General features: G+C 32.1%; 2 protein-coding genes across 2 annotated transcripts; one reads left to right on the forward strand and one right to left on the reverse strand.

The window, feature by feature from the left end:
* The first annotated feature begins 1,514 nt into the window (after nt 1–1,514).
* On the forward strand, nt 1,515–11,827 carry LOC132757387 (equilibrative nucleoside transporter 1-like). The gene is made up of 5 exons (XM_060748656.1): nt 1,515–1,705; nt 5,272–5,425; nt 6,118–6,209; nt 10,644–10,851; nt 11,572–11,827. The coding sequence occupies exons 1-4, from the start codon at nt 1,562–1,564 to the stop codon at nt 10,737–10,739; spliced, it is 486 nt and encodes a 161-aa protein (XP_060604639.1). The 5' UTR covers nt 1,515–1,561; the 3' UTR covers nt 10,740–10,851; nt 11,572–11,827.
* A 57-nt stretch (nt 11,828–11,884) lies between these two features.
* Nucleotides 11,885–15,146, reverse strand: LOC132757386 (protein mono-ADP-ribosyltransferase PARP14-like). Its single transcript, XM_060748655.1, has 3 exons — nt 14,723–15,146; nt 13,528–14,149; nt 11,885–13,336 (listed from the first exon to the last, which is right to left on the reverse strand). Exons 1-3 carry the CDS (start codon nt 14,756–14,758, stop codon nt 12,828–12,830), a joined length of 1,167 nt encoding a protein of 388 aa, XP_060604638.1. The 5' UTR covers nt 14,759–15,146; the 3' UTR covers nt 11,885–12,827.
* Between the last annotated feature and the right edge of the window lie 1,964 nt (nt 15,147–17,110).

Raw genomic sequence — 17,110 nt, forward strand, 5'->3', positions numbered from 1 at the left:
TTTATATGGCAAATAAATATTTTTTGTGGAACTTGTAACAAGACGCCAAATATTTAAAAATTTTGAGAAATAAAAATCTTAGCATTTTTGAGGCATAATGTGCCTTTTAACTGTAGAAAATTTGGAATATATTATTTTGTCAGTTTCAAACTTTACTGACTGTAGTGTACTCCCTTATCAAAACATTAATTGCTGCCATCCAGTTGTTAATCTCCTGCCTTGGGGCTTGGCAAAGATCTTTATCTATCAACATGACTTCAATGTTCAAACTGCATAATTGCTTGGTTTATTACTTTCCCAATGTCTTATGAAATTAATAGTCACAGATAGTGGCAAATAGATGTGTTTCAAAATACACCATCATTTAACTATCTTTGTTTTTCCATTTTCTTTGGGGAAGCCCTATAATTAAGAAACTGAAAATTATGATTCGTAAATTACAAAGGTGGCGAGTTTTATAAAGATAATATTAAAGGAATCACGTTTTAATTACTAGTTTTACTAAGATTTTAATTAAGATGAAATGACTGATCATTTGCATTTAATAACTTTTTATGGCAGTTATATACATTTTTTAAATAAAATTAGAGATATAGATAACAGTTATCTATGTCCCTGATAAAATTGAAATTGTGATGGTCTCTTTAGTCATAATCTATAATGGATTCATTGATGGAAAAAAATTCGTATTGAATATTAGTGTTTGAACTTTTTTGTACAATAGAAAGGCGGTATTTTAATAACACTTTATTTAGAAAAATCGTCTATTATTCAGATGATAAAATTGATCGAGTGTTTGAAATTAATTTTATCAACCGTCTCGCATACATTGGTAAGTGTACTGTTATTTTGTAAATGCTTACTACTAAACAACAAACTACAAACTTTGTTGTAGTTTACTACTAAACACCAGGGGAATGCTATTTAAAAGACCCTGCAAATACTGAACCTATACAAAATACAATGTGATGTTAAACCATCCAAAAGGTACCATAAACAGCACAAGAAAGTCAAGGAAATACCACCATTTCAACCTCATATTTCAAAATTTTCTCAGTCTATTGGAGGCGACACCCCTCCCAGGCCCACCCCAATCACATAGGTAGTATGCACATATATAAGACAAGTACATTGCCACTCATAAGATGAGCTATAAAACACATTAATTACAATTTTGTCACATGAACAAGATGCTGGCCCTATTTTCAAACATGCACAATTATCGCCTGTTGCACTGTATTTCTTTTATGTCAAAATCTTCCACCCATATGTCAGCCCCCCAGAAAACCCTGTTCTGCATCCGTCTTTTAGATATCAATAAATGAAGGACATTATTATCATCATTATTATTATTATTATTATTATTATTATTATTATTATACATGACAAACGTTAAAGAACACCTTACGTATGTCCTTTTGTATTATTTACGTATACCGTTTCTTTTTTGTTATAATACATATAAAGTCATTATACAAAATAAACTTGACAAGTTTTTTATCATTAAAACTACACGTAAATTTTACCGATATATCCTGAGCAAAGTACAGGTATATGTATAATGGATTTTTTTTTTCAGAAATATTACAGGTACTATATGAACGAAGTGCATGGTTCAAAAGATGAAGACAAGAAGATGCTTTGTGGCGATTATCATAAAGCATTTATTGACTCTTGCAAAACATATGGGGTAGTTATAAAGAAGGTATGTGTTTGGCTTATTATTAAAGATTAACAGGGCAGAGCAACTCGACCTTTCAACATTGCACGTTTCGTGGCTATATCATGTAAATAATCTGGCTTAATTCTCGCCGTTGCTGGACGGCGACATATATAATTAACAAGATTTAATGAGTTCTGCGTTCTAAGCCAATTAAAACGGAAAATTAAATACCACATGATAACAAAATGGATAACAAAAGGCCGCAAAGAGGGGCGTCTTAATTTAAGAGGCACACCATCCGCCATGTTTTTGTCGGGTTACCTATATATAGAATTGAAATACTTTTTTCCTGTACAAAGCTCGAAACCAGTGTGTAGGCTATTGAATATTTCTCTTAAATGAAAAGAAAATATTTGTTCCAGTGTTCAGGAGTCTATTTAACGAAAACATATTTTTTCGATTACCCGGCTGAATGGCGATGCCTAGCATTTTTGGAAATGCTAATACTTGTATATTAACGGACTTGTCAATCTTTCAATCTTGACTAAACCATTTTTAACCACTGACTGAATGACGAACAATACAGACGCCACGGATAATCGATGTTAAGGGGCTTGACAAAATCTATCTCCGAATACTATTATTGGCGACGCTGGTGAGCGGCGTCGTCTCTTATGGAATGCTTTTTATTTTGGCCTATGGAAGGAGCTGTAATTATTAGCAGTTAATGTCATGTTGTGTTAATTAGTTTTATTTTGATTCGTAAAAATCAAGTAAACAAATATGTTGTTATATTTGTATTTAATAACTTTATGTAAAAAGTATGTGCATTGTGATATTATTTTCATGAAATTGCATGCTCAGTTTAACAGCTTGTCCCCTAGTTACTAAAACCCGGATTTCGAATATCGTTGTGGTTTACATTAAAAATTGATGCCGTATCCATTTTCAAAATTTTCCTGCAAGAAGAAAGTGCACCTGCAAATGAGTATTAGGATAGGTAATTAACTGTTGTAAACGAATGTCCTATTGAATTTATCCATATTACGTTTATCTGTTGCACAGAATGTTTGTTTTACAAAGTGTACCAGTATCCGATGTTGAAAGCTATCCGATTTTCTGCAATTACTGCTGTCACATGTCCATCTATTTTTTTATGAATACTTTACCATTAATTTGCATGGCTAAATAAAACTGAGCCTGCAACATTTCATAAATTTGCTGTTTAGGGTGTTCTTGTGTGTTTCAGGTTGTCTATATTTTAAGGGGAAGTAACTCATGTTTACTAAATTATTTGTTCTTTTCTGTCTATCTTAGATATTACTTACTATCTTTGCTGTATAAAATTTACCAGTTGTAAGGTTATCAAAAGCATGTTAATGTTAGGATTTCATATTTATTTAATAGAAACTGGGAATTATTAATGTTATGTGCATACATGTATGTCTTAGTATATTGTAATTTGATATGATGAGACTTATAATATTTTTCTGAATTTAAAGAGTTACAGTTATGTCATTATTATTAAAGGGATGAGAGTTTCATTTAAAGTTATAAATGATAATACATGTATTGATTGAAAATGTCCTTAAACTTGGATCAAGCAATATAATTAATAAAGTCTCAAAAAATCATATTCTGAATAGTTATTCTATTTTTTTTCCTAACATGTGCATAGTTTGAAAAGGTATCTATTTGTAATGGAGGGACACCGGTCTCAACCTCCAGGTCTCTTGAGTCAACCCGACAACAGACTTTTCATAGAGTAGATTGTTACTTGCCCTTGAATAAATTTGTGCACTAAATTTTAAAGTGGATGATTTGTGCCATATGAAAACCAACATAGTACAAAAAGTAAGCGGGCGCCAGATGAAAACATGAAAATACAATCTACCACAAAGTGGTTCGTTTGTTGCATTGTCATGTTTTCGCCCGGTTCCCTTGATGCAAAATACAAATCAGCCTTCATAAAATTTCTTATCATAGAAAAAAGGTTAGTTTTTTATCTGTACAAAAATAGATATTGTACATGTATTAGCACAGTTATGCTCACTTTCAAATTGACCTGTTTTAAATAATGGCACAACCAATAACTGTCTAAGCCCTTTTTAGTAAAAATAATTATACAATAATATATAAATTGTTATTTTAATTAAGACTTTGAGTATGTAAGTTTTTTTTCTAATTTATTAATTAAGAATTAATTATCTGCTTATTTAAAAAATCTAAAAGTATCTGTCATGGTTTAGAACTGTTCACTATTTAGGGGAGAAAATGTGTAAGCGGCCAGATAGCTCAATCGCTACAGCTGCGGTACATTATTATGTGGGTCACTGGTTCGAGTTCTGGTCAAGCTGAACGTTTTTCTCATCCTGTTACTGCATATAAGCTTGAGTTCAATTCACTATGCTCTGTAAACATAAGAAATTCAAGGACTCAAATCAATATAGTGGGGAAATATGTTGTGGTTTAGAACTGTTTCTTTATTAAAGAGAAAATGTGTAACCGGCCGGATAGCTCAGTTAGTATTCTGGAAGTCATGGGTTCGAGTCATGGTCAGGCAGTTTCAGTCAGGGTTTAGAAGTGTTTTTTCTACTGACACATGTTTGATTCATTTAACAGATTGCATTAAATTTGAAATGGACAAAGGCAGTATTGCATGATACTTTGAGATCTACAAAGGGCATTTGATACAGTTGATCACACTATACTGCACATGAAGTTCTTTTTCTTCTTCTTCATGAAACTTCAAGCATCTGCCATATGTAATGACATTCTTACATGGTTTAAGTCCTATCTCTGATAGACAGCGGCTGGTGGATGTGGCTGGTACTCATTCTACTACTGCTCTGAGTACCTATGGTGTCCCCCTGATGTTCATTTTAGGTCCGCTTTTATGTCTAATATATGTCAATGACATGTCTGCAACCCTAAGCAATAAGCTTTTGTTATATGCACAGGCACGAGTATCAGACCTGGGAAGAAAAAGTATGACCAGATTGATAAAAAACCTGTGTTCATCTTAAAAGTGTCAAAAATCAAAAAAAAATGTAAATAATGACCCCCCTTTAAAAAGACACTTTAAGTTAATAGTATATATTTAAAGGGGGTCATTATTTACATTTTTTTTTTTTTTTTTTTTTTGGTTTTTATGAACAGTTTTTTTTATCAGTCTGGTCCCAGGTCCGATACTCGTGGCTGTGATTATATGCTGATGACTCAGGTATCCTTGTATCTTGTAAAATTAATCTGAGGAAATTCTTTCTTACAGCATGAGTCTTATAAGATTGGTTAATTGACTATAAATTGTCTTTGCATCTTGGCAAGACAGAGTCTATTCTTTTTCAACTTAAGTTTCAACTTAAACTGGGCCTAGCCTCCAGGTAACATGTAATGGTACTTCTTTAAAGTACGCATCTTTTGTTAAGTATTTAAGTGCAAACCTGGATCAAATTATTTTGGCGTCGCCCTTTGATGCTTTGCATTAATGCTTTTCTTGTTTCCTATTGATCGACTCTTCACTGCATTCGATATAAACAGTTGTTCTTTTTTCATACGTTTTGCAGGAAATTCAACTTCATTTTCGTATTTTTCTTTCCGTTTTATAGATAAAACTTCAGTTATTCGGAGTATGGTGTACGTTCTGTGTATCACTTATGTTATTTCCGGCAATACAAAGCAATGTTAAGATGGTCAGACAAACATTTGTCAACGACAATGGGATAGAGACTGAACAAACTATAACTTTCAGTGAAGAATTTGGTATGATAAAACTATGTTTCTTATATACCTAAATATCAATTGTGACACATTAAACACATAACTGTCAGGTACTGGTTCAGCATAATTCTTAGCTACAAGAGTTTATTCGAGACAATTGACAATAATTCTATATCATTTCCAAACCATTTAAACTTAAATACTTGTATTAAATGCAACATGATACTTATAAATATCAATTTTCAATAATTTATACAAGCAATAACTTGCATGAGATCTATTTTAGGCGAAGGCTAACAAAATACAAATAATACAAATCACGTACGTACATGTAATAATTGTGTGTGATACTGAATACTTATTAACGAAGTGGCTTTGTGTTGTAAGTTATTGTTAATTGTTATAAATCATGGAAATTTAATACCATAGAAGGCCAAACATATATGAGATTAAACATAAGGCTTTATCTTTATCAAATGCACTGGTTGGTTCCAGGAACGGATTCGAGCGTGGGTCTATTTGCTTACCGCTTCATACAACAATAAAACTTAAATAAGTGATGGATAAGCTTATTACACAATGACATATGGTATTGCATATTTCATCGCCATTTTCTCAGATTGAGCATTTTAATACCCAAATTCCTAGTATGATGTTGACATGTTTTCTTGAACTAGATTGATATTATAATAACAATAATGTATTCCGTTCTGTTTGTTTTCTATTTTCTACAGAAATGAAAGGCTATTGGACATCTATATTTACATTCCTCAGCTTTAATCTGTTTGCATGTCTTGGAAATCTTACATCAGAATGGATCAAATGGGTGGGTAGCTCAATAGGGTATACCGTGCTTTAAAAAAAAATATTATCTTAAAGTCTAAAAAAAATAATTGTACCGGCGTACTTTGTTTTATGTACGGTGGGAATCTAATAAACTTCCTTTTCGTTTCGCAAATGATGTTAATAGAAATAGAGTGTACACAGAAATTGGAATGAACCGTTGAATGGAGAAGACGAAATTTTATTACGAGATTTTTACTGTTAATAAAGAATTTATAGATATTGTTACAAAAGAATATTGCTTATTGTAGTTTCAAATAAAGTATAATAACAAGTAACTAATGAAACAATGTTTTATATTTGTGTATAATTAATGTATAGACTATTACAAAACAATATATATGCATGTATGTAATGTTTTCGCATTCTAGCTATGCACATGCGAGTGTGTGTCAAACGTAGTTAGAATAATTCAAGTCTATAATTCGTGCCCTTCATGTTATTCAACCATGAGCAACATACAGTTCAACATTGAATTGTTACTAGAATTTTGACATATTGATTGTTATTACTCGTATATGTGTATCTCAATCGTTCTGTAACCTGATCGAGTAGGAAAATTATAGTATAACGTTTACTTGTGAAATGTATGTACAATAACGTATGCCGTACAATTACGTATTCCGTACAATAACTTATTCCGTACAATAACGTATTCCGCACAATAACGTATTCCGCACGATAACGTATTCCAAACAATAACCTATGGATTTAGCTCAATACAGGATTGATTTGATTTAAACATATTTTATTGCCAAAAATAAGACATATACATACATGTAGACAGTTACAATACAATGACATGACATATTTGGCAAAAGGGTTGACCCACAAGTTCTCTCAACATTAGCAACGGGTCTTCCCTGATGCAATAAATTACAATAACTTATTTTACAAGAATGACTATCAGTTAGATAGAAGTAACAAAACTCACACATATATAGTACTTGGCTTTAAAAATGATTTTAGGTAAGAAAGAACAATAAAAATGATTGGGTGTACATGTTCTCTAGCTTGAATGGTATTTAACGATGTTAACTGATTTATATATATTTGCGTTACAATGACTTAGAAAACATGTACATTTGCCGAATATACCAAATTCAAAAATAGATTTTGAGAAAATGAAATATAGAATAAAAAAAAAAATAGAAGAAGAAAGAAAAGAATCTTGTCTATTGTTTTGCAAAAATGAAACAAAAATACATTAACATTTATTGAGAGATTGTGCTGGTTTGTTTTCAAAATCAAAAGCGTTTGCTTACTTTTATGAAATGCTGAACAGTCAAAAATATTTTATTATTATTTTCAAAAGACAACTCTTTGTTACCAACTAAAAGTAATTGGACATTTTAAAGGGTGAAATTGCCTTAATTCGTTAAAAAGATCGATTCTCTCATTTCGATATTTCGGACAAGTAAACAAAAAATGGTTAACATCTTCTTATCTCATAACCGCATGAACAATTTGCATCCTGTGACAAGTGATTGCAGAATAAGTGGAAATTTAAGTTACTGCATGCATTTCTTTAGTCTGCAGTGTAAAAACTGAGAGTTTTCTTTTCACCTGTAAGGTACCATTTTGGAGTGTCTGTAGATCGAAAAGATTGATTTCTTTAATAGAGATTTAAAATGTGACAGAGTTTCTACAGATCTTGTTTCAGGTTGCAAGTTTGTTCCATAGCATTACGGACGGAAGGCACAAAAGAAGAAGAAATATATGAGTCCGTCTGTTTTAAAGTTGCAAAGTATCTGAGTTTCTAAGATTGTATGGTGTTGTATTATGAACTCTTTCTGGAAAAATATTACTTTAATAATCAGGAACGTCTCCATTATGAATTCTATTATGTTTAAAATAAGTTTTTGGTACGTTCTTTCTATCAGATAGTGAGAGCCAATTAATTTCTTTATATAAATTTTGGAGAGAAACTGAACGGGTTTAGGCCGCTTACGATTCTGGCTGCCTCATGCTGTATTTTATCTAACGTATCTTTTTCATAATTTGTACACCCATCCCAGACTACAGAAGCATATTCTAAAAGAGGTCTAAGAAATGAAATGTAAATTTGGTTTAGGGTTTCCCTGTTAAGGGAATATTTCAGTTTTCTCATTGTACCTAGTAATTTAGAAAGCCGATAATGTTATACTTTTAATATGATCGTGCCATTTTTCCATTAGAACTAAAAGTTAAGCCTAAATGTTTATGACTTTCAACAAATTTTACCGGTATGCCATCAAATTGTAATTTTGGATTGTTAACGTTGGATTGTAAAGTAAAAATAATCGCTTCTGTTTTGTTAGGATTAAAATCTACAAGCCATTTTTTAGACCATAAGTTTATCAAAGCTAAATCATGATTAATAATTCCTTCTAGATCGGATATTGATGATGTTGTACAAGACAAAGAGGTGTCGTCTGCAAATAAACGAGTTATACATAGCAAATTTTCTACAATATCATTAACGTACACAAGGAAGAATAATGGCCCAAGCACCGAGCCTTGGGGGACCCCTGCGTTTACAGTCAGTGGTTGTGATAAAGAAGACCCTACAAAGACCTTTTGACTTTCTATTGATTAGATAACTTTCAATCCATTTCAACAAGTTACCTTTGATACCATTTTTCTGAAGTTTCAGAAGTAAACCCTTGTGCCATACTCTGTCAAACGCTTTAGATATGTCACAAAACACTGCACAAGTAAATGTTCTATCATCTAAAGATTTAACTATTTGGTGATATATATCTAATAATTGAAAAATCGTTGAATGACCTTGAAGGAACCCTGACTGTTTTGAATAAATCAAATTATTGGCTATTAAATGATTGTATATATGTTTATAAACAATTCTCTCCATTAATTTTCCTATACAACTTAATAAAGAAATCGGACGATAATTTGAAGTTAAATTTGTATCACCTTTCTTAAAAAAGAGGCATTACAATAGCGGATTTCCATATGGAAGGAAATATACACTCTGCTAATGACCTATTTTAGTAATAAACATAGGGGTTTACACACAGTACTACATATATTTTTGAGCAATTTATGACTAATAAGATCTTCACCGACTGCTTATTTACATCTAAATTCCTTATAATATCAATTACTTCATTTTCGGTTATAGCTATTTCAGAAATAATAGAATGCGTGTAATCATCTAAAGTGGGAAGGGTCTTGTCCGTATCGTTTAAATGAGAAATGGACGCAAAAATATTGGTTTAAGCAATTGGCCTTCTCTAAGTCTGAGAAATATAATGATTCTGTTCCATCGTTATTTGTAGTCTTTAAAGGCGGAATAATTTCTGAACATCTTTCTGTTTTTATGAACTGGCGTATTAACTTCCAATATTGTTTAGGATTATTTGCATTTGTTTCTATTAAAGTGTTCTCTAAATTAGAATAAAACTTTTCTTTGGCATTTTTTCTTTAGATTGTTTACTTTGTTCCTTAAATGTTTATACATTGTCCAATGGTTAGTATTTTTTGTAGAAATTGCTATTGATTTTGTCTATCCCTTTTTCTGAATATAATCTAATTTTAGAGTCGTACCATGTTTATCATACGGCCGGAATTGTTACTTCTTTATGTGGAATAAATTTCTCCGTAATTTCGATTAACTTTTCTGTAAATAGAACAGCACCATCGTCAATATTCATATTATTAATAAAATTCCAATTTGTATTTGATATACAGTTATTTAAACTATTAAAATCAGCTTTATTGTATAACCAGACTTTTCTTTTTATTGTTTTATGACATCTTGAAGGAGATTTTAAAAAATATATTTGTTGCTTTATGGTCGCTAATGTTAGAAGGAACTGGTAACACGTCACTGTGTAAACATATTAAACCATCAGATATGAGTATAGGGTCTATAAGTGTAGATGTTGAATTTGTTACTCTAGTTGGTGACGAAATAACATTTGTAAGATTGTATAAAAGCATGATTTGTTTGTTTGTCCAATACAGGATTGGAGCAGTACCTCTCGACGCTTGCAGAAATCATGATCACAAAATAGACAAATATCGTTTTTTTCGCTGAATTTTACATTTTTCCTTGATTATCGTACTTGATTCGGTGTGAAAAGATGAATTAGACCTGTTAAAGTTCATTCCGTTGGGTAAAAAGACAAGATTTTAGCATTTTATCATTCAAGCGCCTTGTCCGGTATATACCGGAACACGGTATTTAGTGTGGTGCTCCAATCCTTTTTTTAGTCACAGCCATAACCTATTCCGTACAATAACGTATTCCGTACAATAACGTATTCCGCACAATAACGTATTCCAGGACAGAACTGATTACTGTGCATTGCTATATTTCTGAACGAATTGCCGCCTTTTTTTTAAATACCAACCAGAACTCAGAACGAATGGACCGTATACTGTGTTTAAAAGTATTTATAATTTTTTTCAGCCTGGTCCCAATCGTGTCTGGATTCCTATAGTGCTGAGGGCTTTCATATTGATTCCAGTATATCTTCTCTGTAATTACCAACCTATCGGATTTTGAGCGCAAGTTCCCAGTATATATACAAAATGACGTGGTTTTTATAATAGCGGAGTTGTCATGGCATTCCACGAGCGGTTACTATAGCAGTCTTACCCATGATGTATGGACCTAAGTAAGTTCTCTCTTATCATTCTTTTGATACTGCTGTATCAACCCCGAATGGCCCAGTATGCCCCAGAAATGCGTTTATTTTAACTTCATAAAATATTTCGTGATCGTAAGAGATGACTAAATTGGTTCAATAGCTGGAGTCTATACATCTTTTAGCTCCAGCAGGTGGGGTGGTTTTGGCCCCTGGCGTTGCTTTGAAGTTTGTAACACCCGAGGTTAGCCCAAATCATCTTTCCTGGATATATACTGTGTTGTTTCGCCAAACAGACATCATGAGTTGCAGGTCTGGCAAAGACATAATTTTCAATGCCAAAAGTATAAAAGATCTTTTGAAACGAATCTTTACAATTTAAGAATTTACTGTCCCAATGATAGAATAAATGATAATCAAATTTTAAAGAAAGACTAGCATATGGTCTATGTAATTTGTTATTTAACTCATTTGTCGTTTCCGAAGATTGGCATATATTTATATGTATATAAATTCAAAACATTTTAAAGAGATCATCGTTTATCATTGTGAAATGCAAGACAAATTGCATTTTTGACAGCTTTTCACAGTGAGACTGTGTGTATTCATTTTGAAAAATGAAGCTTATATTAACTTTCCTTTATAAAAATTTAATGCTTCGATATTTCTAGAAAAGTTATAAATCTTTATTTTAGATTTAATTATTTTACAGAACATTTTATTAATATATGCAATGTTCTATTTATTTAGAGAAGTGGAACCTTCTATGATGGGTAGAGCAGGTATGATGATGGCGTTCTTCCTCGTTCTTGGAATCACTTCCGGTGTAAACCTGTCATTATTGTTACAGAGACTTGTTACAACCAAAGCAGAAATAGGATAAAACAGAACTCAGAAGGATATAAAAAAAAAACAACTGCCCATCATTTTCAAGTTATTACTTTATATAATGTGGTTTAGACTTGTTCGGCAATAACCAGTCTGAATAAATGTACGTTTTTGTGTTGTTATTGTTTTATTTTCTTTCAGAAGACACACAATGTAAATGAATATCGTCAAACCATTTATAAGATATATATTTATTCTAATAAATAGCTAGATAACCACAATATTCATTGAATTAAAATCACCAGTTTAAAAGGTAATAACGTTTGACCGTAAAATGTTTCATTTCGTATTTTGCTCTTGAACGATTGCGAAAAAAATGAAAAAAACTGACAATGAAAATACATTGAGTACTAGGCAAAAGCGTGTTGTATATCAACATTTTACGACTAGAAATTTACTGCTATTTAACAAACTAGATAAGCATATGATACATATAGATAATATAATAATATATTATTTACATCAACACTATCGGATATGTATGTTGCAGAAAAACACGAGAAGCTGCACATGTACTTAACTTTAATGTAGAGACTTTATGATCTTTAAGTCCATGGTATATCTTGTAGAAAACAGACATGGTGATATTGTAAAATAGAATCGAAATGAACCATGTAGCTAAAAAGTTCTAACACAATGATTAGGGTATCACATTGCCAGTTAATCATACACTTTTCCTAAATATTTAAGAACTAAATGCATTAAATATTAATAACAAACACTAACAGAACAAGACTGCAGCTTAAGATCACCTCTTTCCTATTTTTCAATAAAATGTTTAATTACGATATTTTTTTTTTCATAAAATTTAAAAACATGTCATGCATTTTACTTCTTAATAAAACAGTCATTGCATGTTAATATATATACACATGTTTGGTTAAATATTTTTACATTTTTAAGCGCATTTTCACTAGAGAAAAAAACAACAAATGTCCCTAAGCACACTTTGCTAACTCAGTACAAGGAACATATATCTAGGGCAAAACTTTTCAACGTACAGACTAACACTGACGTATTTTGACTTGCACCTCTTCATCCACTATATATACCCTTGGATGATAATAATATCACCAACATAAATTTACCCCTAAATGAATTTAAGGAAATTAATGCAGTTAGAAAAACAAAATTTGGCGTTTATCATTTCTTCCATTTTCAACATTTTCAGCAGATTTTGGCAGGGCTTGTGCCCCAGATAGAATAATATCATCACCATGGAAGGTACCTTTCATTGACACTACAAATTCACTTGCTGTGTCCATGTCTCTGTCGCAAAAATAAATTTCTCGAATACTACAGCGTGGTTCCTGTTCTAGAAAATCTTTGACAGCTTTCATGATAGTGAGGGTTGCCTCCTTAACCGGAAATCTGTACGTTCCAGCACTTATAGCTGGAAATGCAACCGATGCAATCTTGCGTTTGGAAGCACTTCTTAAACAATTTGTTACACATTCAAACAGTTTATCCTTTTCCTCGTGGTTGCCATCAATCCACTTTGGACCAACTGCGTGCATTATAACCGAACTCCGCAGTGTTCCTGCATCTGAGCAGAACACTTGTCCTATCTCAACATTTCCATTATTCTGAACGTGAAATGTGCATTCCTCTTGAATAGAGCGTCCACCTGTAAAACAATTGAAGGAAACATAAGTATTATTTAAAAAAAAAAAGGTTTATCCACTTGTACACAAGTATAAAAGATAATGTTTATCTAAGCTATATGTACTATCAATGTGTTAAAGCTGCATTGTCTCCCTTGTTTTAGCAAACTTTTACTACTAATTATGACATTGAACGAATATAAATTCGACAAACCTTTCAAAACTAGAGCTTTTGCAAGTCCACCATTGTGTTTTAACGTTTTATCAGCGGCATTGACCAGAGCCTCGACAGGTAATTCAATCATATTTCCTGCTACTACATATAACAGCCTATCATCGCCTGGAAAACATAACGCACATACAGCTGCTTCCGTATCATCTTCAAGAGCAAGACTAATCTGAACAGTTACATTAGACGCCTCTACTGCTTGTGCCTCATCAGCGTCCTCTGCGAATCTTTCTTCCTCGTCTTCATCCGTTTCGCTATCAGAATCAAACCGATCCTCATCAGTTGATTTAGCATACTTTGATGCTAAGCTGTTCACCATTTGCATGGCCCGTCCAACACCAAAACCGATGCCTCTCAAGCGGATATTTGTTTTGTCAACAGTTGATATATCAAGGCAATATTGCGAAAGGCTTTGACAAATTCTTTTTAATATTCGTTTGTGTTTTATAATAAAAGCAAGTACGGGCTCGTCATAGCGTAGTGTTACCGTTTTCATTTGGTTATCTCGCAGGAAAAACCGTATGATGTCGCATGAGTCTTTTAGGATGAACATTGATGTTGAGTAAACAGTCACTTCACAATTAGCATGATTTACATCTATTTGAACCTGAAATAAATAATATTCGTCATATTAAACCACATCCCGCATGATATTTGTAAATATTAAGTCCGTTTCTGAACCATTATCCAAAAGACTTAAAATCCTTGTGAAAACCAACACTCACTGAAAGAGATAAAATGTAATTAAAACAATAAACAGGAAATCAAACTAGAATTTTTGTCTTTTCTCATCATTGTTGCTTTAAACATGTAAAATTTGCTCAAACAAGTTTATACATAACTATATATATACCCGACAAAATGAATGATAACAGAACAATAGTTGAAATTGTTTCATCAAAATATCTTGATATTAAATAATATAACTTAATATTTTAATACATTTTCATTTTACAATGTCAATCATATCATTTTATGTAAGATGTTTTGATATTTCATATATAATATATCTTCTTTACATTTTATTTTCCTTGAATAAGATTTGTATATGCAGCAAATTAATTACTATAATAAACAATAATATTGCCAATATCATCTGACTTGAAACGTATGCATATCTGTATGAATTGACGCACTAACTGATCATTCTTACATTTCCAATTCTATGAAATTATCTTACCTGTTCTTGATGTCTTTTCCTCAACATCCCTGTCATAATCTGCCATTTATCAGATTCAACAATAAATTTAGAATCTTTCCGGAGCGGAATTGTTTTTTCAAGAAGCGTTTCCTTTTAGCAGTTGCATACAATGACCAGCTTCCTCTTGTGACTTGCTAAACATTTCAATCGAGTCATCATCAATCCTCCAATAACCATTTAACCCCCATGTCTGAAATCGCAAATTCACCATTGCCTTAACACTGTCTAAACCTAGTAATTTTCTCTCGCCTATTGGTATATTCTTTTTTAAAAGACATACAGGTTTGGGAATATCTACTACTTTTGGTGAATGAACATTCTGTAGTGTGAAGGTTTCGTTATTAATGGACCGTGGTTCCTTGGTTGAGTTGAGCTTACTAGATCTATATGAAAGCTCAGGAAATGGCCTTTCTCCTCTGCTCCGATATTGACAAAGATTGAGAACATCCAAATCAGTTGAGTATTTGCCTGTGAATCGCCAGGCAACGCCGACGATGCCTCTTTGACTTTAAACCCAAAGGACCCTGACTCATTCATTTCTTTCCCGACCTTAAACGAAACAAAAGTACTAAGATTAAACTTAGATCTATTTGAACAATGCTTAAAGCAAGCGAAGACTCAGGACTTGTGTGATTCTTCTATAAATTTCAGAAAACTTAAAAAATTGTTTCTCTAACGAGTAAGTAACGAAGTTCTAAGCTGCCTTGTCAATAGGTTTAAAACCAAATTACCAAGACATTAAATTACCACGAATATGAAGAATTCCTACAAGTTCTTTAAGCTAACGGGTGAAAGAAAGATAGAAACAGTACTAATATGCCAAATTTTAACTATATTTTCAAAGTTAAACACGAATTTTTAAAATTATTTATAAATTTCTTTAACAATTAACTATTATTTTAAGTTATATTTTTGTAGATCTATTTTACTCATCTGAAGGCGTGTTGTTTTAAAGAGCATTTACTGTCAATTTTTGTTATATTTAGGTACATCTATATATTATCCTTTCATTTTATGTAATAACATACCAAATAATGGTTTGAAAAACAATGTCGAGATGCTTAATAACAATTTCTTTGAGTATCTCATTTTTTTCTGAGTAAATATTCGATTGCATGAATAACGCATTTGTAATATATGTTTCAGTTTATAGGTTTTCTTTGACTGTTACATATGTATTTTAGGTAATAGCTGTTGCCAAAGAATAATTAAAGTTAAGCCTAAACTAGTAGATAACTTATTGTTAATACTTTGATGACTTTCATCTTGGATTGATCCTAAGGCGTTGACAAGTTTTTTCGAAATCGTCTGTCGTACATACTTGACTGAAACGTAACTCAAACTCTTTTGGAATTTTTGAAATGTTTCTTTCACATCTTTTAAGCGCCTTTATCATATCGCGACATGATCTGATAAAGGTCATCGCATTTTTTCTCATGTGAAAGTAGTTCTGCTTCCTTTAATCTATCTTGCATATTTCGTAATAAATCACTTGTGTTTTCAATATATGTTTTAGCTTTATTCTCGACCTGACTTTTCAGTGCGTCACACCTGTCCTCCAAGACTTTCCTATAAACTATCAAACTGTATTGTTAGCCGAGTTTCATTTTTTCTTCCATTTCTTTCGTCATTGCAGTTTTCTTTTCAAGTATCTCTGTTGATTTGTAATGTTCATTTTGTTTTATTTTCTTGTACAATTGATTTCAATTCCTTGTTCTTTTCTTTAACAACTTCTGCCAAAGGTTTTGTTTGATGGTTCAAAATGCTTTTCATGAGCACATTTTTTCGCAAAATAACTGTATGGCATTTTATACAATATAAATTAAGAATGTAATCACTGTGCTGTTCAACACTGCAATACTCTTGCTCAAATTTGATTTCGGCTACTGCCCTCGTCATGTGCAATGTCCGTGAGTCTATGGCCTTTTGTAAGTTTAGTGCGTCTGTGGGCAATTGTGCACTCATTGCATATAAATTTCATTACACTCTTCGCAAAACTTAATAGCTGCATTACTTTCATCACATTGTGTACATCTCTTTTCCGAAAAGTTTCTATAGGACATTTGCCAGAGAAGCCACTTGAAATGTAAGTTTTATCACACTGTTTCAGCTCATTTACTACCTTGCACAATGGACAAGTTGCATTTCTGCCTTCAATCGCTTTCTTCAAACAAGTTGTGCATACAGAATGGCTGCAATCGAGATTATGTAAAAGTCGTGAAGTGTCTGTGAACGTATCACAACAAACTGGACACGTCAGTATCTGTTTGTTATCCCAAATCTTCCATCACTACTCGTGGCTTAGCTGGATGAATAAACAGATAAAAACACAATTTAATTGAAGCAATAAACAGTAAGTCAGCCTAT

The sequence above is a fragment of the Ruditapes philippinarum genome, unplaced genomic scaffold (assembly GCF_026571515.1).
Source record: "Ruditapes philippinarum isolate M1 unplaced genomic scaffold, ASM2657151v2 ctg302_1_1_1_1, whole genome shotgun sequence".
Lineage (NCBI taxonomy): Eukaryota > Metazoa > Mollusca > Bivalvia > Venerida > Veneridae > Ruditapes > Ruditapes philippinarum.

Excerpts from the sequence above, each read along its gene's own strand:
- LOC132757387 (XM_060748656.1), top strand. The coding sequence starts at position 1,562 with ATGGATTTTTTTTTTCAGAAATATTACAGGTACTATATGAACGAAGTG. Across the intron at positions 1,706-5,271 it reads ATGGGGTAGTTATAAAGAAG|ATAAAACTTCAGTTATTCGG; the intron begins GTATGTGTTTGG and ends TCCGTTTTATAG. Across the intron at positions 6,210-10,643 it reads CATCAGAATGGATCAAATGG|CCTGGTCCCAATCGTGTCTG; the intron begins GTGGGTAGCTCA and ends AATTTTTTTCAG.
- LOC132757386 (XM_060748655.1), bottom strand. The coding sequence starts at position 14,758 with ATGACAGGGATGTTGAGGAAAAGACATCAAGAACAG. Across the intron at positions 14,150-14,722 it reads GGAAAAGACATCAAGAACAG|GTTCAAATAGATGTAAATCA; the intron begins GTAAGATAATTT and ends TATTTATTTCAG. Across the intron at positions 13,337-13,527 it reads AAAAGCTCTAGTTTTGAAAG|GTGGACGCTCTATTCAAGAG; the intron begins GTTTGTCGAATT and ends ATTGTTTTACAG.